This window comes from Phocoena sinus, chromosome 1, assembly GCF_008692025.1.
Source record: "Phocoena sinus isolate mPhoSin1 chromosome 1, mPhoSin1.pri, whole genome shotgun sequence".
NCBI classification, from domain to species: domain Eukaryota; kingdom Metazoa; phylum Chordata; class Mammalia; order Artiodactyla; family Phocoenidae; genus Phocoena; species Phocoena sinus.
In genome coordinates, this window is record NC_045763.1 from 148048577 (window position 1) to 148073441 (window position 24865).

At 47.2% G+C, this 24865-nt stretch overlaps 1 protein-coding gene across 3 annotated transcripts; it reads left to right on the forward strand.

Annotated features, from left to right (window-relative positions):
- The first annotated feature begins 7698 nt into the window (after positions 1-7698).
- IRF6 (interferon regulatory factor 6) lies at positions 7699-24256 on the forward strand. 3 transcript variants are annotated; one of them, XM_032612976.1, is made up of 8 exons: positions 7699-7975; positions 12624-12800; positions 16299-16503; positions 17523-17651; positions 20074-20232; positions 21294-21686; positions 22403-22521; positions 23176-24256. In XM_032612976.1, exons 2-8 carry the CDS (start codon positions 12627-12629, stop codon positions 23398-23400), a joined length of 1404 nt encoding a protein of 467 aa, XP_032468867.1. In that variant the 5' UTR covers positions 7699-7975; positions 12624-12626; the 3' UTR covers positions 23401-24256. The 3 variants fall into 3 exon arrangements, with proteins under 3 accessions (XP_032468867.1, XP_032468877.1, XP_032468885.1); XM_032612986.1 differs by having other exon boundaries at positions 7699-7889; XM_032612994.1 differs by lacking the exon at positions 12624-12800.
- Positions 24257-24865: the final 609 nt, after the last annotated feature.

A 24865-nucleotide genomic window follows, 5' to 3' on the forward strand; every position in this document is an offset into this window, starting at 1 on the left:
CATTTTTGTTTACTTGTTTGTTTACCTAAAACCCTTCAAAGTTCCCTCACTGTAAATAGGAGAAAGTCAGCTCTTTGATATGACATTCCATTCAAGGCCTTCCAGATCTGTTTCCTGCCTAATGCATCCCTATAAATGCTACACACCAGTAACCTGCAGTTTCCTGACCATCCCATGTGGTACCTCTGAACCTGTGCAGTGCTATTTTCTTTGCCTTAAATGTCCTTTGCTTCTGTTTTTCTATCCAGATAATTAACGTTGACATGTAAGGGTCGTCTTAAACATCTCCCTCTCCCTTTGTGCAGGCTTCCTGTGAGGAAATGCCTAGAGGGTCACATGGTCTGGAGACCCTCAAAGATGCAAATGGTCCACTTGAGACCAAAGGGGAATCAATTGTTCTTTATCTTATGGTTGGGCCCAGGGACCTTCGAATTGGTGGCAACTTGTAAAAAGCCTCAGCTTTCCCAATACGTGGGGACAAAATATAAACATTAAATGAGATAATGTCTGTAAGTGAAATTAGACAATACTTTTTAAAAAATTGAATGGAATTATTGATGCTGGATAAGTAGCAGCTGTTATTCCAGTTGTTATTATTATTCGAAGTGGAGGCCACTTCATCAAGGATGATAGGTCAGCAGCCACAAAGTGTGTTCAGGGAAGAAGAGTCTGTTAGGGCTACAGGGTAGCAGAATAGTAAGAGGTGTGATTGGACCAACAGAAGAGGGCCAGCAAGGGGCCTTCCAACTCATCTCCCTGCTTGGCCATTTTCTCTTTTCTCTTTATTTTAAACACAGCAGCCAGAGTGATCCTGCAAAACAAGTCACTCCACGTCACTTTTCTGCTCAAAACCCCTAGTGCCCCCCTATCTCTATCAGAGTAAAACCTGCAGCTATTAGATCTCAGATCTCACATGCCAACCGTCTCCCCTCTCTCCTCACTCTGCCAGACAGTGGGCCTCATTCTGACCTCCCTGCTCATCCTTTAAAGTGTGCTCTTACCTCAGGACCTTTGCACTTGCCATCCTCTCTTTCTGGACCCATATTCCCTCTGCTATCCCCAGGGTTCCCTCCTTCATTTTCTTAGATCTTTACTTAGATGTCTTCTTCTTGCTGGTTAGTCTATCTAAAATTTTACTTCTCCCTCACCCCCTCCACTTCCTGACCTTCCTGTTGCCTTATTGTTCTTAGAACTTATCACCAACTAACACGCTTTACTTATCGTACATGTTCATCTTGGTTATTGTCTGTCTCCCCCACTAGAATATAAGCACTATGAGAGCAGAAGTTTTTATCTGTTTCTCTTGCTCACTGCTATATCCCCAGCACCTAGAACAGAGCCTGACACATAGTAGACACACAATAAACATTTGTTGGATGAGTGAATCAAGTTTCTTGATTCAATAAACATTGGAAAATCACAGAATGTTTTTGACCAGAAGAGTAAACCGATCAGAGCTCACAAAGGGGCTCAGGATAGATTAGGGTAGGGGATAGGATGGGGCCACAATAGTAGAAGGATACACATGTGAAAGTTTAAACAGAGGGCTTCAGTAGGAATAAAAGAAAACAATAGGAGGCAGTAAGTTTCATGAGGGTAGGGATTTTGTCTGGCATATAAGAGCCGCTGAATAAATATTTACTGAAGGGTGAATGAAGGAATGATGCTTGTGTCTCATGGGGGATGGACCCAGGGCTCTGGTTTGGGTCTGTCTTAGAAAAGATATAAATCCTTTATGACCTTGACTCGGATGTGCTTGTGGTCAGGGGTTACACGAGATCAACACTGAACTCTTATATCTGTATGTACATCTTCCCTTTCTTCCTGGATTGGGCTAACCCTCCATGGCATTTAGTCACCTTGTAGACCTCAGTTCAACTCAGACAAATTGGGATTCAGACTGTGGTAACTGAGGAGGGGGGTCGAGCTGTAGGTGTCTAGGAGCAGCATCCAGATCGAATGACCTGTTTGAATGCTATACAACCAAAGTTTTAAGTGATGTGGAGAAATTAGTGTAGAAGGCAGCCCATAGTGTGGAAAATCAGTGTGCCAGTCCAGAGCCACTCAAGACAGAGGAAATCCCTGTGGACACCATCTTTACCTTTTCTGCAGAACTATAGGTAATGGAATAGGAGGCTAATCTAGGTTGAGGCTGTGTATGTGGACACTGTTAAGAGAAAGTTCCCACAGTGGAGGGGTGGAGGGGTGGAGGGTACTTGGTCAAAGAACCTCTCATTCATGCCCTCCCTTGTCTGCCCTTTAGTTAGCTACCTCTCCTCAAAGGAATTATACTAGGCTCTGATATCCACACTTGGACCTTGCCCCTAATACAATCAACAGAAATGAGGTGCTTCATATTCTCCCTGCCCCAAGAATAAATATAAGAGTAACCCATTTCTGAATTCTTCGGGTTTTAATTAAACCAATGCCTGGTGCCCAGAACTATGCCGGATCCTTGCCTAAATATGGGAGGTGCAGCAGTGGAGAAAACATACCTTTGCTGCTTTACTTATTTGTTGCTTTACTTATTTCATTTAATCCTTTTGTCAGTCCTGAGAAATAGGCAGTATCCTCATGCATGAGTTGAGTAAACTGAGGCCCAGCCAGCTCACACAGCTAGGAATTGAAAGAGGGGAAATCTGAGACAACTTTTGACTAATTCCAAAGCACAGGTTGTTTTTCTGAGGACGTCAGTGCTGCCTCTATAATTTACTTGTAGAACTAGGAATTGTTAGAACTGGAAGGTGATTGTGGGATTTGTTCAACTCCTTCAGATAAAGGGGCTCAGGCTCAGACAGTGACGGTGACAAGCTCTGCTTGTCACCAAGTACCAAAGAAAGATCTGACACCCAGGTCTCTCCTGAGTCGCAGGTGCTCTTTCTTCTTTCTTTAAAAAAAAATACTGATAATAATATTTTTCTTAAATTTTATATATATCTGCTTTAAAAATTAAATAGTACTGAAACCTTTATAATCAAAATATCAGCCCTCCCCACTCCTTATTTTTGTTAACATAATATTTCATCTCCTAATATTTTCTGTTGAAATCTTTCATCCATCTTATCTCCCCGCCTGTGCTTTTGTCCTCTCTTAACCTTGTGGGTCAAAATCTTTTTTTTTTATTCCTTCATTGTCATTTTACTGGAATGGCCTGGGGAGGGAGACAAGATAGAACACATTTGGTCAATCAGTCTTATTGAACAGAAGTCCAGTTTTTCATCTCACTGACCCCCAATGATCCTGTATCCCCAGGTAACTCATTTTTCTGAAGTCAACACATTCTCCGCTGCTCATGGAGATCACCCTGCCCCTAGCCCTGTGCCAGGAGCTCCTGACTTACAGGAGTTCCTGTCTGGCCTGTGCCTTGCTGCCCTCAAGGACTTGACTGAGGCCTGGAGAGAATGATTTACAGGAGGAAACAAAAAGCAGATAATAGCAGTGAGAAGCCCTCCCATCCACACAGCGCTTGTCTAATTTCAGAGAGCTTTCATATCCACGATCTCATGTCATAGCCATAGATAATCACAGGATAGGTAGTTTGGTGCTGACCAAAGTCAAGACACTGCTCTGTCCCAACAGGGAAACATATTTGAAATCAGGACTATGAACCCTCACGTTCATGGTACTTGTAACTTCTTGTTTGGCTCTTTTATCTGCAGGTCCAGTGACAACTTTCTTTGCCAGGGGAGATGGAAGTGGACTGTTAGATTGGTGCTGAAGGGAAGAGGTTTGGAGGGAGGGCCCCAGGTGGGCAACGTACTTCCAAGGGAGTTACTGAGCCTTCTTTTTCCTCCTCCTCCTCTTATACAGATCCAAGTTTGGAATAAAGAAAGCTGCTTCTCTGAGAACACGTACCAGTGCTCAGCTTGGTCCGAGGATAAGAAGAGAGTCAGAAACAAATAATTCTGAACACCTTAGTGGAGAATTCTCCTAAAGTCCCAAGCCAAAGTCTGTTTCATTGTCTGGGTTGGAAAGTGAGATTCATTTATGGATTTCTGCCGCAGCTTCCGTTGCAGAAATCTCAGTGATTCTAGGATTTGGATTGCATTCTGGGATGCAGTCTATGGAGGGTAAGGGGACAGAGGAAGGGGTAACACCAATGTGCACTACAACTTAGGTTGTTGTTCAGGCAATGCGTTAGGCCCACCTGTGGCCCCAGTACCTTGAAACACCTGATGGAGCCAGAGATAAACCAGGGCACAGAAAGGACTGGGGGTAGACCTGATAGGTTCCAGAATTGCCTTCCAGAGGCTGGCTGGGGTCTGAGTTCCTCTGAGAGAGCACAGAATTGAATTGTTTAGCTTGAAGTCCCTAATACCCCTTCTTCAGCAGCTCCACTGACGTGCAGCCCAGTCTCTGAGATTATTTGTTGTCACTGATTACTCTCCACTATACCGAGCCATTGGGAAAGGTTCCAGTTGCCATGTCCTCTACTCTGCCAAGAAGAGGGTGGGATTTGGGTCACATTTGGGCTTTGGGATTTGGGCTTTACTGTCATATGTTTGATACTGCAGAGGCTAAAGCCACAGGGTGGTGAAAAAGACCCCTCCTCACCAGGTAAGAGTTGCCTGGGAGCCAGAGAGGGAAATTCCCTGATTCCCTGTAGTTGTGAATCACGGCCTCTGTGCTCAAACGTACATCTCACTGCCTGAAACTCAGGCTCACAAGTGACTCAGTAATGCCTCACCTGAGCAGGGACAGAGGGCAAAATGCTGGGAACACTGCAGGCTCAAGCCATACTGGGGACGTCTGAATCCCGTGAGAGCTCTTTTGAGAACACAGAAGAACTGATTCCTCTAGAGCCCTTGCAGGGACTCACCAGGTGTTCTTCTTCCTCAGACCAAGCAGAGGAGGTATGTCTCAAGCAAAGGAGACTTCAGGGTGGCCTATTGCCAGCTCTCATAATTTGAAGAGCCAGAAATTTCCTCCTGATGTCCACCTTAATTCCTCCGGCTTTATTCCCTTTCATTGATTCTTCAGTAGAGTGATACAAGAGTTGATTCTTCAGTAGAGTGATACAAGAGTTGTTCACCATAGTATCGACAGTGTCTAGATGCATGGGCAACTTTAAAAAAAAAACTTAACGACCAGTGCAGCACAGTCAGAATGGAGTCTGGCTGGGGTGCTGGACAGGGTCCAAGCGGGAAGAGCTCTGGGCTTGCTTGGGTTCTAGTCTTGGCTTTGTGGCTAATTTGCTATGTGACCTTAAGCAAATCACTTGACCTCCCTGGGCCTCAGTTTTCTCACCTTTAAAAAATGGATATTTGGACTAGAGGTTGCAAACTCATATGCCTACAGAATCGGGAGATTAAAGTAAATGAGTGAATCCGATATGATGGGGTTGTCCTGACTGCTACCTGTAGACTCTCTCTAAATGGGCAGCTGTTGCCTGTTGGAAATGCTGACCTAGGCTGTCCAGAGCATTTGACTCTTCAAGAGACGCTAAGGATCTGGATGTTTAATGTGAAATCTACCAATGTTTAAAAAACTGTGTGGGGGACTTCCCCGGTGGCACAGTGGTTGAGAATCCTCCTGCCAATGCAGGGGACACGGGTTCGAGCCCTGGTCTGGGAAGATCCCACATGCCGCGGAGCCACTAAGCCTGTGAACCACAACAACTGAGCCCGCATGATGCAACTACTGAGCCCGTGTGCTGCAACTACTGAAGCCCATGTGCCTAGAGCCTGTGCTCTGCGACAAGAGAAGCCACCGCAATGAGGAGCACATACACCGCAATGAAGAGTAGCCCCTGCTTGCCACAACTAGAGAAAGCCCACGTGCAGCAACGAAGACCCAATGTAGGCAAAAAATAAAAAAAATTAAAAAAACCAAAAAACGTGTGGGTCAAACAAATATCTCTAAGCCAGTTTCATCTCGAGACTAGAGGATTTGAAGGGCCCTCCCAGGTCAAATTTTCTGATTCTAAAATATGTGTCTTCCAGGGAATTCCCTGGCAGTCCAGTGGTTAGGACTTAGAGCTTTCAATGATGTGGCCCTGGGGTTCAATCCCTGGTCAGGGAACTAAGATCCTCACAAGCCACACAGCGCAGAAGAAAAAAAAATGTGTCTTCCAAAGAAGATCACTAAGAAATCACCTTAGTTAGGGTAATTTCAGCTACTGGAAAAGTGAATGTCCGTGTGTGCACTCATACTTGTATGCCATTGGGCTTTTGGCTCCCCTCAAATGACACTCCCCTGGTGGTCTTCCTCCATCACACACACCTGCAGTGGACTGTTTGCTTGGTCTCGGGAGCCCAGCCCTCAGCCAGATGGAAGATTTGGCTTGTCCGGTGAGCTCAGCAGCAGTAATAGACTGGCTGTGCTGATGAGATAGCCCTTCCCTTCCCCTAAGTGGAGGGAAGAGTGGCCACAAGCAGTGACTGAGACAGAGGCTGCCTGAGTCAGGATCTGGGCCTTGCTGCCTTCCTGGGCCTTTGCCGGCTATGTCGCTAGGCTGAGTTGGGACTAGGAATCAAGTCCACAGTATTGCACAATCACATTCTGAGATACTGCAGGTTATAGGACCTCAATATCTGAATTTGGGGGGGACATAACTCAGTCATAACACTACTCCATCATGGTCTCTAACTCATTGCTTTAAACTCCAAAACCTAAGTACCCTGCTTACACCCCTTCTTACCTGTGATAGCCTAGTGCTTCCACATCTCATGTGCTAGTACACAGCTCACTGTAAGCACGCACTTTACGTGGACTGGAGTTCTCTGCAGTGGGAAAGGTGAGGGAACTTTTATCAAGCACCTGTTAGGGGACATACAGGCCTTGAATTTCACGTAACAGTAGATGTCTGTTTATTCCATGAGGCAATGCCAATATGGTACTTTTATCCTCACACCAATAAAAATGGTATTTATACTGCACTTGGAAAGTGCCAAATACTGTTCCAAGCACTTTATATGAAGTAATTTTTTGAATGCCCACAACGCCCCTTTGAGGTGGGTACTATTATTACCTCCTTCTACAGATAAGAAACTGAGGCCCAGACAGCTTAAAAACTTGCTCAAGTCTGCAGTAACTGATGCAGTTGGATTTGAATATCAGTAGTTGGTTCCAGAGGCCATGCTTTTAATGATTACCTGATAGTATTTGGAAAAGCAGGACTATTATTCTCATTGAATAGATGAGGAAACTGAAACTGAGCAGCTAAGCAGCTCACTCAGGGTCATAGGGGTAAAAGGCAGAGTGAAGGCGGAATTCCTGCCCGGTAAGACACAGGGCTTCCCTCAGAAGAGACCAAGTGTCCTGAGTCCCTTCCCAATACCCCACTCCACTTATACAGGCCCACAGGTATTAGGGCCAACCCAGAATCTCTGAATCCTTATTTGTAGTTAACCGTCTCCATACCGCAGGGTGATTGTGGGGCATGAAGGAAGGGAGGCACCTTCTCGACTTAGATCTAAGTCTTTTCGACTTATTTTTCCTCCCAGTCGCTTCCGAAAGTTCAGAAGACCACTAGCCCCAAGGGGTCAGGTCTAGACCCCAGTCCCGGAATTTTCTCAGCCCGGATTAGAAGCGGGGGAGGGCGGTGGGGAAGGGGCTGGGGAGGCCTGGGCTGCCCAGGAACACAGAGTATCATATTTCTCGCAACCCGCCAATCCTGAACGCATGGGGGCGTGGCCACACCTGGGAGGCGTGGCCGGACGGCAGATGGGTCCGCGGCGTCCCGAGGCGAGGCGCTGACGTGAGCTTGGCTCACCTGGGCGGGGAAGGTGAGGGCCGGTGTGGGACTGGGAGCGGAGCCTGCAGTCCCTACCTACGCAGAGCCAGGTGTTGCTTGCCCAACCGGCCGAGGAGAGCAGTGGCGACGGGTGATCCTAACTGGGGACTTGGTTCGGAGGGACGTTCGCTTCTGGCAGCCGGATTGAAGAAAGGTGGGGGAGCCAACGTCTGGAGCCTCGCTTGAGGGAGGGAGGACACGCCCGCCGGTGAAGAAGCGTCCCCTCCAGAGTTTGTGGGGGTGAGGAAAGCTTGCTTAAGGACATCTGTTTGTTTGGGGATACCCTCTAGGGCTGGGTGCCCATCGCTCTGCTTCAGGTAGCTTTCGGGCGGTCCTAGCCCGGGGGCGCTGTGCCCTTACCGACCCCCTACTTCTGTCGACTCCCTTTCCCTCCCGCCCAACTGGAGTGTGAGGCTCTCGGGCCCCTACCCACCAACCGTCGGGGAGCGCTAAGGCTCCTCCACCACGCTGGTCCTTCCAGCTCACCGCTCCGCAGGCCCCTGGATCCCGAAGAGGGGATTTCCCAGGCCGGCCGGCCCTTGATCTTGGTGGGTGTTTTGGGAAATTGCGCGTCGGGGCGGCCAGTAACTTTAGCCAGTTTGTTTGCTTTCCTGGGATTTGTTTAGCACAGTCAGGCCCCTGCCCTGGGCCTGAGAGACACCCGTGAATTTCCAAGTAGCTACGCTACTTGCTGGCGAGGGTGGCGCCGGGCGTGGTTGCTCTGGGGGTGAGGCCCTCTTCGCCTGAAAGGGCTGGAGGGCTGGTATAGAGAAGTGGGGAAAGTCTTCCAGGCCAGACTGGAAAGCAGGCCCAGGGTGCCACTGTTTACAGGGAGCCTGCTGTGTGTTAAAGGGGTCATCCCTACCCCAGCCCTGCTCTCTTCGTGGATGTCAAAAGTGGAAGCCAGGGAAGGGAGAGGAAGAAGGCGTTTGAGTAGGGGTTGGTGAAGGCTGGTGCTGACCCAGGAGAGTAGTTTTCGATGTTTGTATAATGCGTGACAGCAGCCCCTATACCCTCTCTCCAGCTCCCTCTCTCCAGCCCCCAACTTCAATCAAGCAGGGAGGCAGGGCGTGGGAATTATGGCTAGAGGTCCAGAATTTGCCCCTAAACAGGGCTAAACTAAATGGAGGAAAGACTGGGGAACTTGGAAGATGGCATTTCAGGTCTCTCCAGGAGGAAGGGAAAAAGCAGGACCACGCCTGAGGCCTGTCTGGAAGAAATGAGGGTGTGTGTTTTACTCTGAGCAAAACCATTGACGACTGAATCTTGGCTTTGGGGTGGCCGTGTTCCTGGAAACTAGTCTGGGCAGGGGCTGCAGAGGTGGCAGTACAGGTGTTTGTAGGGGACCTGTTTCCTGGAATGGGGGTGTGAGAGAGGATGGTTTATGCCTTGGGGAGGTTGACAGTGTCCCTGCTCAGTGCCCAGTATGAGGGGAGTGGATGGGTTAAATCTTTGTTCTTTGGCTAGTTGAATACCTGTTGGAGACACAGGCCTTGAATTTTGCTGTGATGGCACCTAGAGATACCAGAGCTGAGTTAAACTAGGCTAAGCTTGTTCTGTGGGCATTGGGATTTGGGTGGTGAGAGTGTTCTGAAAGAGAACTCTGGTTTAGGTGTGTTTAAGGGTGGGTGTCATGCAGTCTCCTCCCTAACCACTTCGTTGGCCCTCCATGCTGCTTGGATCTTTGTTGATATTTTTCATTTACTTTCTTGGTGTATAGAAGAAGGGAGGGACTTAGAAGGCTGGGTGCAGTGGCAGGATATGGTACAGCACACTCTGACTGAGAAGTATTGGGTCCAGGCCCCAGATAAAACACTTTGCTGTGCCTCAGTTAACCCAGCTGTAAAATGGGGATGATAACAATGGGGATGAGAATTTCATTATGAGGATGAAATCAGACACGTTAAATAAAAGCGCATGTAAAAACTGTTAAGCCTATGTAGATAGAGGATTGTTGTTACTGTGGTTTCATTAGCTGAAGGCCATCATTTTTTTTTTTTTTTTTTTTTTTTTTTTGGTACGCGGGCCTCTCACTGTTGTGGCCTCTCCCGTTGCGGAGCACAGGCTCCGGACGCGCAGGCTCAGCGGCCATGGCTCACGGGCCCAGCCGCTCCACAGCATGTGGGATCTTCCCAGACCGGGGCACGAACCCGTGTTCCCTGCGTCGGCAGGCGGACTCTCAACCACCGCGCCACCAGGGAAGCCCGGCCATCATCTTTTATATCTCCCAGTGGCCAAGAAATGTCTTAGCTTCCTGTGGTTAAAAAAAAATACTACTTGTAGTGTTTTGTTTTTAAGTTGTGAATCGAAACATGTCATTGTAGGAAAATGTGAATCGTATATAAAAGTACTTAGGCACGTATAAAATTCACCCACAGCCCTATCACCAGGTAACCACTAAGAACTTCTTGTTGCGATGTATTATTTCTTTCCCTTTTCAAAAATTCTCAGTGCTTATGTACACAAGTGCATGTTACGGTACAAGATGGAGACACTACTATACAGTCAATATTGTATGATGCCTTTTCCCCCCTTAAGTACATATTTAAACATTTTCCCAAATCCAGTAAACATTCTTCAGATGCCTCGATGTTAATGGCTACTTGATATTGCAGCCTATGAATGTCTAATTAGATATTTTTCTCTGATTTTGGTTGCTTCCAAAGTTTCCCTCTCTGCCTGTTCTTATAGTCTTAGGTGCTGGGTGGCTGGTGGAGGAGATCTCGGTGGACTTTCAGAAGGTGGAGAGGGTTAGCTGTGATGGACGTGGGGCATGGAGGAGGAGGAGGCTGGGGCAGCGTTGTTCCTGTGTACTGCCATCTTGGGAGAATGCTGAGAACACAGGGCTCTAGATCTTAGTCATCGACCTCTAAGGGCGGCTGCCTCTCCCTCCCCGTCACTCTGCAGTTCCTTGCATTGGCCTGGTTGCCTTAATTTTTTTTTTGATGTGCTGTGGATCAACTAGGATAAGCCCTTTTCTTCAAAGCCCATGATCTGTCAAGAGGTGGATTTCACGTGTCTGCCAAGGCCTCGACACAAGACTGACCAATATTGCAACAGAAATTCTCGATAGCCCCTCACTAGGTGGACCAGTTTGCTGCCCATTTCCCTGTTCTCTTTGTTCTTCCCTTACCCCATCCCCCTTCCCGCAGGCCAGGACTGAGGAAGAGAAGGCTAGAACTTGCCCTGGGGAGAATATGCATTCCCTCCTCCTTATAAGGTAAATGTTCTCTGTGGTTTGATAGCTTGACTTTGCTGTCCTACAGAGCAATCTACATCAAGGCCAAGAACATGGGGGTGGGCGGCACTTGAATACCGAGTGCTACCTCACCTGCCCACTGTGAGCTGCTCCCAGGGGGGAAGGTTTCAGTTGCAGAATTTGGTAATTGGGTCAGAAGGCTCAGGTGAGAGCAGGTCCTGCCGTGTTCTTAAAGTGCCAGTGACCGAGCTGGCTTTGAGTTTTCCCGTTTGTTGGGAGCCTGGCTGGGGAGAGAAGTGGCCTTAGGACCCACCCCTTAAGCTAAGTTCCTCCGAGGGGGAGCCTTCGGCTGACTCAGCTGGTTTGGTTTCTGAACCGAGCTCCAGGTGGGAATTTTTCTGGGTGGGAAGGTGACTTATTTATCTTCCTTTTCTCAGGTCAGTGGATGTTTGAGCAATTCCAATGTGGATTTCTTCAGGGAGTCTGATGAGGACATTGTGTTTAGTAACTAATGTCGCCCTTGTCACACAGTAGCTGACGGACAAATATTTGTTGAATGAACGTTCTTTTGCAGGCCTGTCTTTCTCACCTGAAGTAAAAACAAAGAGAAATGAGAACGCCAAAAAATCTAAACACAACACCCCAGGCAAACACTTCTCCGGTGACTGCTTTTTCCTTTAGGCACCCAATCTGGGCAGGCCTTTGTTTCCCGCTGTGAGTGCTGGCTGCCACCGAATGTTATCTGCTACGCTATGCCCTTTATGAGAATCAATTGCAGACTTTACCCAGGCTGGCTCCAGCAACCAATCAGTTCAATTCAGCCTCTGTGGGGAGGTAAACAGACCCAGGTGAGGAGGCTGTCCTAGCAGTACAGAGCTTGTCTTATGACTGGTTTTAGTATTCTATAGGGTTAGGAACTGTGGTATTTGATCATTCTAGGGCATCTTAGCTTTACCAGACTCAGATACAGGGCAGGGTTCTTACACTTTGTCTTCAGTGCTCCCAAGCCTTCTCCTAGACACTGGATTGTCGTGGGGATAATCAGCTCAGACCCCCCACCCACCCCGCGTTTGGGTGGCCCAGAGAAAGGAAAACTGACTTGAGGCCCAGCTCTCAGATCCCTGTGGATACACTGCCTGCTCATCTATGTAAGTGAGGACTTTGGAACCAGGGACCATCCCTCGCCTACTTCTCTCTCATCACGATGCTGTCATTTCTTACTAAAATATTCCCATTCACCTTAGTTGTCTAAGAAGAGAGCCTGCTTCAAGTTCTTGCCTATATACCTGCTGTTTCCATAACTTTTTTCTTCTCCCGAGATGAGACTGGAAAGAGCAGTTTCTCTTCTCTTCCCTTGGTACTTGAGGAAGGACTGTTTTCCAGCAGGGGTGACATCATCTCTTTATTTTTCTGCCTCGGGATTTAAATAGAAGAAATGTGATCTACTTACGTGATAAGTCTGATTTGGCTAGAGCATGAAAAATAAATGGCTTTGGAATAAGCATCAAAAGAACCTTTTAACCTGTTTTCTTTTCTTCCCCACCTGGCACAGTTTATTCCCATATTTAGTTTCTTTGCTGTAATCTAGTGAAACTGTAGCTCTATCATATGGGAACAGTGGCTGGGAACTTTTCCCAGGGGCTGGCCTAATTCTCCTCTCCCCATTTCTTCCCCCTCCCGCCAACCCAGATCATGGCTCTCCACCCCCGCAGAGTTCGGCTGAAGCCCTGGTTGGTGGCCCAAGTGGATAGTGGCCTGTACCCTGGGCTCATCTGGCTACATAGGGACTCCAAACGCTTCCAGATTCCCTGGAAACATGCCACCCGGCATAGCCCCCAACAAGAGGAGGAAAATACCATTTTCAAGGTAAAGGTATTCTTTTACCATCTGACTTGAAGTGTTTTCCAGTTCTTTCAGACCTTTCTGGTTTTTTGTTCTTCTGTTTTCAATTTTGGCTTGAAGAAGGTACTAGGTCCAAAATGCTGATGCAACAAAGAGAATGTTCATGATGTGGGGCGGGGGCAAACTTAGCAGGCATAGTAATTTCTCTTGTTGGGGCATGTCTGTTATGGTTGAGGCCATTTATTCTTTCCCATTGGTCAAAGCTACTCAACTCACATCCCAAGGGATTCCCAGGTGTGATTGGCTAAACTCCTGTAAGTGCGTGTATGCTGTGGTTGTTCCAGAGCTCCCAAGGGTCAGCCAGCAATCAACCCTTCGTTCGCTCAGGGCTCTCGCACTGGCCCGGGAATGGCTGTCCAGATCAGGGCACAGCTACTGAGTGTTAGCAGGCTCCTAACAGCCTGTAGCATGGGTGTCGAGGGCCCTTTGCAAGTTTTTCTTTTGATGTTAAAACATTTTGCCCCATCCATAACCTCCACTTAAAAATGAAAGGCGATTTAATTACAGGTTTTTATTCTACAAATATGTTTTCTTAACTGAAGAGTAGCTCTGATGTGAGAGTTATTTTGCTTCACTGAAAATAAGATTGAATCACATGGCATTTCATAAAATGTAAGTGAAACCAAAGTCTAAGACAGAAGTAGGTGGGAAGCTAGTTGTGGGAAGGGGTGTTATGTGGTTTGTAACTCCGGAGCCCGTGCCTCTGCTCCAGACCAGCTTCTCTGTGCTGGTCAGTCTTCCACCTCATGAGTAGCTTTAGTTCCTGCACTCCCAAGACACGGAGAAATGAGTTTCCCCATTTCTTCCCTGACTATAAGCTGGAAGTCAGAAGTGAAATCCAGTCCCTACCCTGAGCCCCTCAAGATTGATGCTCCAGGTTCTTGCTGAGACTGGACCAGGAAATGTGGGCTCATACCTCAAAGGAGAGCCAACTTAGAGTTGTTTCCCACCCAACTCAGTTATATTGGGTGTAGAGATGAGAGGTAGAGAAAAAATTGGCCTGTGAATACTTAGAAAGTAAATGAATGCTTTTAATGTAAAAATTAAATAGTGACATGAAAATGGTAAGGAAAACATCTGTAAATCAGCACCAGTTACTGGAGCTGGCATCAGAGGGGGATGGGCCTGGCCTGGCCCAGCTGGCCTCTCGCTGTGGCCTTGGTCTGAAACTGGACTTGCTGTTGAAGTGCCTGGTGGTGGCTGGCCGTCGGGGAGGAGGCTGGTTCCTGAAAGCTCCACTCGTGAGAATGTTCTGTATGCTTAGGGCTTGAGGAAAAATTGGCTGTGGGAAGCTGCTTTGTCTTACTTATATCTGTGTATCTGTTTGCAGAATGCTAAGGGAGGGCCTGGGTGTCAGGAGAAGAGTGAGGGTGCTTTCACAGATCCCAAGCTCTGACAGGCCTTTGGCAGGATAATGGGGTGTGGGCAGTTCTGACTGGCATTAAGTGGGTGCCCGCTGCCTACCCTAGGTCCGTTATCTCATTTGCTTCTCGACAACACTGTAAGGGGGGGCGGCACCCTCGTGTTATAGATGCAAAAGCTGAGTCTCAGAGGGGCTATGTAACTTGCCCAAGTCACACAGCCAATAAGTGGTGGGGTTAGGGTTTGAACCCAGGCCTATCAGCTCCCCCATTATCAGACGACCCCTCCTGACCAGGAGCTGGAAGACCCGGCTTCAGATCCTACTACCATCACTTGCATGTGTGGTCTTGAACAAGTCACATAATCTCTTTGGGCTTTAGCTTCCCCTTCAGTAAAATGGGGCTAAAACCAGTCTTGCCTGCCTCACAGGATTGTTGTGAGAACTGAGTGAAATCAGTGTATGGGAAGGGACTCGTACATCGCCATAAAAATGCAGAGACTTGTGTCCATTTTAGGAAGAGAAATAGGGACCTGCCTCAGTGACCAGAATCTCAGAAGCAAGACTCAGAATGGGTTTGAATAAGGGATGTTTATAAAGCACAGCGATTGTCACGTGGTGGGTACCACCCTCTGCTGCCTCAGCCTCAGGTCCTCTGCGTCATCTGAGTGGGCCCTGCGGAATGGCTGTGCTGTGAGCAGGATGTTAGTCTGGCTGCTCTCTGTGCAGGGGCAGGGATTCAGGGAGCCACAGAAAGTTTGCAGACCTGGGCCAAAGTCAGCACAGCCCAAGCCAGCTGGATGGGGCCAGAGGGGGAGTGGGCACGGAGGATCAAACAAAGAGAGGGGAAAACGTGAGGAGGCAGCAGCCAGGTACTGCCAGGTGCAACTGGAGATGTGCCTCTCCGACACTAGGGACTGGTGAGGTTGAAATCCCCCACAGGGGGTTGGATGGAATGGAGCCTGCTGAGTGCCCAAGGGCAGCAGCTTTGTCAAACTGCTTCATTCCATACTGCACATCAAGTGGAGGAGCCCCCAGGTCTGAGAAGATGAGAAGAAGAAATGAGTGAATGGGAGGAGAAGGGTTTAGCTCGGCTATTGGGAGAAGCTTCCTCATGATTGTGAGGCTCTGCAGGGATTGACTGAGGGAGACCAGAGAGCTCAAAGGATGGGGCCAGAAAAGATTGTCCACTTGAACAAGCTGCCGTGTACTTCCTGATCTTGAGTCCTCTGCAAAAGACATCCCCCCTTTTCTGCACCAGCACATACGTCACAAGCCCTGAAGAAAGTGTAGACATCTGAGATACGTTCACAATGGGGGAGGGCTGATATCCCGTGAACAGACACATAAATGCCTGTTAGACCTGGAAGTTGAAAACCAGAGAGGCGGGGCCACACTGGTTTTGGCCCAGGCCACCAGCCACTGGTGTTCCCAGCAAAATGTTCCCAATGTGGGAGTTTGAGGAAGCGGGGAAAGGCAGGTGGTGTGAGTTTATTAGGACTTGACGCCCTCAGCCTCCCACTGAGGCAGGCTGAACCCCCAGAGCGTGCTTCCTGCCCTCCTATGGTCCGCTACTCCTAAAGGTACTTGGTTTCAACAGTTTTTGTGCATCAGATGGAAGACTGAAGGGAGAGGGAACAGGCAAGCCTAAATTCTTCATATCATACGCCATCTCCCTTTCTTTTATTATATAAGCAATTCATGTGAAAAATAAGTCAGACAAAACAAAACAAAATTACCTGAAATCTTGCTATCCAAAAGTTACCATTAGTATTTTGATGTATATTTGGTCCAGATTTTTCTTTATTTTCAACCCTTCGTTATGGCCATTGTAGTCTTGACAGATGATGCTGGCACAAGCACTTGAGATGAGGCTCCTCTTTTTAAAATATTGTATTTGCATTTGGCTTAATTTCTCTCAGGCCCTGCCTTGCCTGGTCCCCAGCGTGGTGTTTCCTGCTGCAGTCTCTGTAAATTGGAGCTGGGGTGATGGGGCGGCCAGGCAGGGCTGTGTGTATTTGTGTCTGTATGAGGGAGGGCGGCACACTTTCCAGTGTTCCTGGGCAACAAGCAGGCACTCACTGCAGTTTCCTATCCCTCAGGCCTGGGCTGTGGAGACAGGGAAGTACCAGGAAGGGGTGGATGACCCCGACCCAGCTAAATGGAAGGCCCAGCTCCGCTGTGCGCTCAACAAGAGCAGGGAATTCAACCTGATGTACGACGGCACCAAGGAGGTGCCCATGAACCCAGTGAAGATATATCAAGTGTGTGACATCCCCCAGCCCCAGGGCTCTATCATTAACCCAGGTGAGACCCCAGCTGCTGGGGAGAAGGTGGACAGTGTGCCAGGTTCCGGGCTGGACCCTTAAAGCGATAGTCGACTTGAAAGTCGCCTCGCTTACAAAGTTGAAGACTGGTAAAGCAAGAAATCCTGTCCCTAGAAAGAACCCAGAGAACAAAAGATATAAACTCAGCAAAGTCTTCCTGCCCACCCAGTGGAACAGTAAAGCATTAGAAAGAAGAGGGGGTATTGAGTTCTGTAAAAAAATAACTTCTCTTGGGACTCGACACTGAGAAGAGAGGCCAGATAGTTTAGAAGAAGGAGGGATTAAAACTTAGAAGGTCTGAGTTATAAACCTCGTTCTTCCCATTTCACTACTTGTGGGACATTGAATCAAGTCATTCAACCTTTTGAGCCTCAGCTTCTTCCACTATAAAATCTGGGTTCTCATCTTTCCTGCGTATTTCAAAGGCTGTTCTAAGAGTCAATTGACATGACATTATGAAGGCTATTAAGTTCTCTTTATAAATGATAGGTAAGTGATCATTTAATTTGTATGGTATTTTTCCTAGGAGAATACCACCTGATCCCTATGTTTACTCAGTGTTTAGCAAGTTCCGACTAAGAGCCAGATTATTTAGACTTGACCTCCAGTGAATCAAGTGAGGCTCTGCCATGAGGGGAGGGTCTGTCTTCACATTAAGCTTACAAAGGAGAGAAGCTGTGCTCCTTGGGTCCTTAGAAGGGATGCTCATGTGTAGAAAGGGGTTTAGAGTAGGAATTAAAAGATTTCCAGGAGAAGGGAGTAGGGTCTGCAGCTCCTGGATAGGGGAGGGGATGAGAGCTTGCACTGGGGCTCCGTAGGAGGAGCTGGGAGTGGGGTGAACACCCTTGGTTCCCACTCTCTGGCATTGAGGGTGCACACTGAACCCAGGGAGCCTCTGTGCTGGCAGTGCCTAGCTTGAACAGTGGGTCAGCTGCAGGGATGACAGTGCGAGGTGAGCGGCTCACCTGTGACCTTTGTGTGTGTCTGTTTCTCGGGTAGGATCCACTGGATCTGCTCCTTGGGATGAGAAAGATAATGATGTGGATGAAGAAGATGAGGAAGATGAGCTGGACCAGTCACAGCACCACGTTCCCATCCAGGACACCTTCCCCTTCCTGAACATCAATGGTGAGTGGGGTGGGGGGTGGGACAAAGGCATGGAGAGGATGTAAGGGGCTTTGACTTTGCAACCGTTGACACCATATCCACCATTGCACTGGCAGCAGCGACCAGGCCCTGTGACCAGGCTGCCAGTCTGTTAGCAAGTAGGAGTCATAGGCAAAGGAACTCCGTAGGCATAGTTATCCCAGTGGGGTGGCTTCTAGGCAGAGAGAGCATCTTCTGAATCTTATGTGATAATTCAGAGAAATTAAAAAATTAAATTCATTCTCAATCCCGCATACAAATACACAAGCTGTTATAAATTTTGCTGATTTCCTTCAGGCCAAGTGCAGAGATCGTTTTCGTGAATTGTCGGCAAACTCTTCTGCTATTTCCCTCGGTATAAATTTTCTGTCACTGCCTTAACAGCGTCTGCTAAGGCTGTATCATGGGAAACTTGTGGCTCTACAGCTCTTAATAGTAGGCTCTGATAAAATTTATCTACTAGAGACTTTTATCTTTTTTTTAAATTGACTTTTTGAATTCAACTTCCCAGGAAAGATGAGTTTAGAGGTTGCAGGGTCACTGTGAGACACAGCAGGTACTGCATCTCCCATTGCACGTTCTGAGGGTGCTCAAACACAAGGTGGATTGCTCTTCCACAGCATCTTCGCTTGAACTTTCCACTGACATGCTCCTAGTCATATGACTTGCATTCAGTTGAGTAGCTTTTCACTACTTTTCTAAGTTCCATCTGGCTGCTAGGGTCAAATGAGATACTTTTGCCACCTAGAAAATTTAGTATATCAAGATGATTCCTGTAGGATTTTGGAGTACCCTACTCTAGGTGATGCCCCTTCTCTTGAGAATCAGGAAATGACTCTTATCTGTCTACTTGCCCTCCTTCACTTACCCTGTCATTTATAACTTTGCAACCAAGTGATGAGTAAAGACAACGATCATAGAGCTCTCTCAGGTTAATATTGCTACAGCTACATTCCCACTTGGTGCAATTTTAAGATTTGGACATTTGGAAATGTGAGGTCCTTTCCCAAATCTTTGGCTGACTCATTCTGTTACTCTCACCCCTTAAAAGGATGCAACCCATTTCCAGAATCCTGATTTCCCTTTTTTTTTTTTTTTTTTTTTTGCGATACGCGGGCCTCTCACTGTTGTGGCCTTTACCGTTGTGGAGCACAGGCTCCGGACGCGCAGGCTCAGCGGCCATGGCTCAGGGGCCCAGCCGCTCCGCGGCATGTGGGATCTTCCCGGACCAGGGCACGAACCTGTGTCTCCTGCATGGGCAGGCGGACTCTGAACCACTGTGCCATCAGGGGAGCCCCTCATGTCTTTTTTCGGTACGCGGGCTTCTCACTGCTGTGGCCTCTCCCGCTGCGGAGCACAGCCTCCGGACGCACAGGCTCAGCGGCCATGGCTCACGCGCCCAGCTGCTCCGCGGCATGTGGACCGGGGCACGAACCCGTGTCCCCCGCATCGGCAGGCGGACTCTCAACTACTGTGCCACCAGGGAAGCCCCCCCTCATGTTTTTTTAAAGCTAATGTTGTGTGGCTTTATGTTATGGGCCACCTTGGATCCTTTATGGAAACATGTGAACGTATATTAAAAATAAAAAAGTAAAATACATAGATATAACCAGACTCATACACAAAGGGTCAAAGAAACCTTAACCTCTGTGATTTCAGAGCTGTTGGGCAGAGGAAGAAGAATTGTTGAAGAATAGATGCTTAAAAGGTGAGGCTAGGAGGAAAAATCTGTAAACTTTGGAGTGAGCCAACTTTGACAATAGCTGGGACATAGGATGTGTTTTTCATTCTCTCTTTTAAAAGTTTTAACTGGATACTTTTGAATAAATAATACTCTTACATGGTTTAAAATTCATAATGGTACAAAAAGGAAATCAGCTGAAAGGTTTTCCTTCTAACTTGTCTGAACAGTTCCTTCCCTGGAGGAGACAGATCTTTCCAGGTTCTTGAGTATCCTTCCTGATGTTTCATGCATGTAAAAAAGTATGTGTTTGTTTTTAAAGGAATTTCTATACATTAACACTTATTCGAAGCTAATCAGTCAATTTAGTTGAGCTCATTTTATGGAAGACAACCAGTTTCTGTTTAATCGCTGGGTTCAAATTTTGTAACAGGGAATCTCTCATTCATGCCTGTCCTAATTTAACCCCAGAGAGTACCCACGTGTCTGTTAATCATCAGCAAATGCATGTTTTCAGAATTATGAGTTTATGAGAGAACTAATAAGATTAGGAAGCAGAAGCAGGGGAACCTTATTTCTTTTGGTGTTTGTTGGGGGAATTACTGATGGGCTGCCACACTGAGTTGTGGTCCAGTGTTGGACCTTTTAGATTTGAGAGCTTCGGACCCAGGTGATATGCACGTGTGGTGCTCCTGCCTGCTCACCCACATCCTTCTTTTCTAGGTTCTCCCATAGCACCAGCCAGTGTGGGCAACTGCAGTGTGGGCAACTGCAGCCCCGAAGCAGTGTGGCCCAAAACGGAACCTCTGGAGATGGAAGTACCCCAGACACCTATACAGCCTTTCTATAGCTCTCCAGAGCTGTGGATCAGCTCTCTCCCAAGTAAGTGAGCCTTGATTTTCTAGCTGGATCTTCAGCTCCTATCACAGTCCATTTCCTGCCCCACCTTCTGCCTCCGTTTCTTTGCCATGTATAGAATAGTCCCCCAGGCAGCCTCTCTGTCTGGTTCCTGGCTGGCTGGTGAGTCACCAGGAACTAAAGAAACATTAGCCCATACCTACTTGCCCATGGGGATTCTCTGATTGGTGCTGTGCAGCTCTAGGTTACTCACCTATTAGGTGGGTGGAAGGCCTGGGTTTATCAGTTTGCCCAGGGGATTTGAGGACAAGGTCAGTTGTGGGTTGGGGAAGTTAATGACTGTGGATTTGGTCAAGGAGGCTCTTGGGTTTTGAGGGACTTTAGGACCCAGAGAAAATCTCTTTCTGAATTGGGTACAAATTGATCTCAGTGAAGAATCATTGTCGTTGCACCTCCCTTTCACACTACATATGGTAGGGGAGGTGCCAGGGGAGTACTAGCATTTTGTCCAAGAGGCTGATAGCTTTGATAAGACCTGTAGGGTTCAATGGACACTTGCTGAGTTGAAAATTTACTTTGTTGTGAACTGTGTCCTTCTGTGATATATTATTAGAACATATCAACAGTGTGTGCTCATCTGTGTAATTTTCAGAAATATGCCTTGGTATTTCTTATTGTTCCTCTGGTTTCTTTAAACAGTGAGTCAAAAATGATACACAAACCAGCTAGATGCTGCCTTAGTTTTCAGCTCCTTCCAATGCCTGTTGATGTAAAGACTCAGTCAGTACAAAATGGGGAGACCAGGACCCAGAACTTTGGTTGGAGAAATTCTAGTTGTCAGGGTGTGGTGACTGAACAGTGATAGTATAGATGGAATTTGAGCTATTTGCTTCAAGGCAGCCTCTTGAGTGAATATTCCAGGGATATGTTGATGTCTCCCTTTGTTGCAGGAAGGATAACTATGGCAATGGCCTTCCTGAATGCTGGTTGAAAGGTGGCTTGATCTTGATGGACTTGCATGAGTCCTAGGGATGGATGGGCAGAGCAGCAGAGCAGGACTCTCACTGTCCCCCCTCACCTTGCAGTGACTGACCTGGACATCAAATTTCAGTACCGTGGGAAGGAGTATGCACAGACCATGACGGTGAGCAACCCCCAGGGCTGCAGGCTCTTCTACGGAGACTTGGGTCCCATGCCTGACCAGGAGGAGCTCTTTGGTCCCGTCAGCCTGGAGCAGGTCAAGTTCCCAGGTCCGGAGCACATCACCAATGAGAAGCAGAAGCTGTTCACCAGCAAACTGCTAGACGTCATGGACAGAGGACTGATCCTGGAGGTCAGCGGTCATGCCATCTATGCTATCAGGCTGTGCCAGTGCAAGGTGTACTGGTCTGGGCCATGTGCCCCGTCGCTTGTTGCCCCCAACCTGATCGAGAGACAAAAGAAGGTCAAACTCTTTTGTCTGGAAACGTTCCTTAGTGGTGAGTCTCTTTTCAGACCATTGATGGTGGGAACTGCTCCCTGCAAGTATGTCTTCCTCCTTCCTGCCCCCCTTTCCTATCTCTGCAAAGATCTTAACCAAACAGTTTCTTCTGGAGGAAGTTACGGTAGAAGGGGACCTTGATTCTGAAAAATAAAAGTGACATGGGCAGCAAAGAAGGGTGTTCCACTCCAAAGCTGTGCATTTGAAGCCAGTTTTTTAGGTGGTTATGGCTGCTTTGTTGGCAGAAGAAGAAGACAGCCTTGTTATTGCTCCCCACATTCTACCAGCTTATCCTTAACTTTGGAAGGTGACCCTGTTCATCATAATCAGCAAAACATATACCCTTCTCATTTGGGACATATTTGCACGGCCAATTTAAGCAGACATATTTAGGGAGAGCACTGAGATGTGAATTTTCCAATGTGATTTGAACCCTAAGTCTGGTTTAAGCGGTGTCCAATAGAACTCTCTGAAATGATGAAAATGTTCTATATTTATGTTGTTCAATATGGTAGCCACTAGCCACATGTGGCTACTGAGTATGTAGATGTAACTAATGTGACTAAGGAACTATTTAATTTTAATGAATTTAAATTCAATACCCACATGTTGTGGCCAGTGGCTACTCTTCTGGACAGTATAAAAGAAAGTGTTTACTGAGTAGGTGTGGAATGACCCAGTACCCCAAACTCCATGCTCTTCCATGTTCTGCAGATCTCATTGCCCACCAGAAAGGACAGATAGAGAAACAGCCACCATTTGAGATCTACTTATGCTTTGGGGAAGAGTGGCCAGATGGGAAACCTCAGGAAAGGAAACTCATCTTGGTTCAGGTGAGGAGATAATAATGTGTCAACAACTCTTTGCCTTTTTATCAATGCTTTAGCCCCTAGGTCTGGGCTTGAGCCCTGAGTGAGGATCCATCAGCCTCTGTGGGTTTTAATCCCATCAGATGTAGCAACTTGAGCTTTGTACGTTGTACAGTAGGACCAGGCTGGAGAATACAGTGTCCTCAAAGTAAGTGACTGATTCAGGGGAGACCTTATTCTCTTACTGACGTCAGAGTCTTGCTGAAACCTAACAGGATATGACTCTTTCTAGCTCTTTTAGAAAAACCTTTTGAGGTACTTTTAAGAACGTGTTCTCATTCTGGAAAATGGCAGCAAGACCACTTGGGTTTGGCTGTGGATTTGTGCATCAAGACAGGCAGTGGATGAAATTTGGGTAAAAGTCTTGCTAAATAAGCAGTTATTTATTTAGGCATGTGATGTGATGCTACTTCTAGGTTCTTTACCTTCATTTGAACCAAATTCTAAAGCGAACCTTGGCAGGATGGTCCAGAGAGATGAAGGCATAGTCTGTATCTAGACATTAAAGTGGTGGGTTCCCCACAGCCTCACTGGTCCTTCCGTCAATCTTGGGCCCCTCCTGCTGTTTAAAAATACCCTTTCCTCAGTGGATAGCTGTGTGCTCTGTGTCCTGAACAGGTCATTCCAGTGGTGGCCCGGATGATCTATGAGATGTTTTCTGGTGATTTCACACGATCCTTTGACAGTGGCAGTGTCCGCCTGCAGATCTCAACTCCAGACATCAAGGATAACATTGTTGCTCAGCTGAAGCAGCTGTACCGCATCCTGCAAACCCAGGAAAGCTGGCAGCCCATGCAGCCCACCCCCAGCATGCAACTGTCCCCTGCCCTGCCAGCCCAGTAATCATGAATGCCATCTTCCTTCTCTTTTTTACAATATTGTACATATGGATATTTTTTATTAGATTTAACCAGCTTTTAAACCTTTCTTCTTTCTAACAATATTAGTACTCTCTGACTTTCCAAATATGCCTAGCTTTTAAAGTTGATTTAATTTATGGAAAAATCACCCTTCATACTTTCCCTTTCTTTTTTAAACCTCCCCACGGTAGTGTAATGTAGTAGAAGGAGATTTGGCCTGGGAGTTTGGACACCAGGGTTCTAGCCGCAGCTTTGCTTCCAGTGGTGTGACCTTGAACCAAGTCATTTAGCCTCTGGGCTTCAGATTCATTACTGTAAAATGAAGGAGTTGGAATGATGCCTGAAATAATGCCAGCTTTAAAACTCTGACTCAGTGACTTCCTTCTACTTGTACAAGGCAAAACTGCCTGGAACAGAACATTTCTGCCTTGTTCTTGCACCACTTTTCTTTTTTTTTTTTTTTTTTTTTTTGCTTTCATTAAAGTTCCCTCAAGCACTGATTTGTCCAGGATTGATCTCCGTTTGACCTGTTCTGCTAGTATAGTAAGCTGGCTTCCCCGATGGGGGAAGAGGGAGGGAGGGGCACCGGCTGGTTGCTTGGGAACCAAGCTAGATATCTAAAGAGAAGTAGGTGCCAAAGTCTGAAAGTCACCCAGCCTGTGGAGTAAAAACTCACAAACTGAGCTTCTAAGGGGAGGGCATTGATGTAGAGGCTTAGGGATTCTGTAGAAGAATCGGCTGTCAGGTTTTCAACTTATCACCACTGAAATACGGGCATACCTCGGAGATATTGCAGGGCTAGTCCCAAACCACTGCAATAAAGTGGATATTGCAATAAAGCAAGTCACAAATTTTTTGGTTTCCCAGTGCATATAAAAGTTATGTTTACATTATACTGTAGTCTTTTAAGTGTGCAATAGCATTATGTCTAAAAGTACAAATGTGCATACCTTAATTAAAAATACTTGGGGACTTCCCTGGTGGTGCAGTGGTTAAGAATCTGCCTGCCGATGCAAGGGACATGGGTTCGAGCCCTGGTCTGGGAAGATCCCACATGCCACGGAGCAACTAAGCCTGTGCGCCACAACTACTGAGCCTGCGCTCTAGAGCCCGCGAGCCACAACTACTGAAGCCTGCACGCCTAGAGCCCGTGCTCCACAACAAGAGAAGCCACCGCAATGAGAAGCCCGTGCACTGTAATGAAGAGTAGCCCCCGCTCGCCGCAACTAGAGAAAGCCCGCGTGCAGCGACAAAGACCAAACGCAGCCAAAAATAAATAATAAATTAATTAAAAATAAATATACTTGATTGCTAAAAAATGGTAACCATCATCTGAGCCTTCAGCAAGTCATAATCTTTTTGCAATAGTTACATCAAAGATCACTGATCACAGATCACCGTAACAAACATAACAATAAAAAAGTTTAAGTGTTGTGAGAACTACCAAA

Bases quoted from the DNA above. Each gene is read 5' to 3' on its own strand.
- IRF6 (XM_032612976.1), top strand. From the start codon at position 12,627: ATGGCTCTCCACCCCCGCAGAGTTCGGCTGAAGCCCTGGTTGGTGGCC. The intron at 20,233-21,293 runs GTAAGTGAGCCT...CTCACCTTGCAG, and splicing joins GTGGATCAGCTCTCTCCCAA to TGACTGACCTGGACATCAAA. The intron at 21,687-22,402 runs GTGAGTCTCTTT...CATGTTCTGCAG, and splicing joins TCTGGAAACGTTCCTTAGTG to ATCTCATTGCCCACCAGAAA.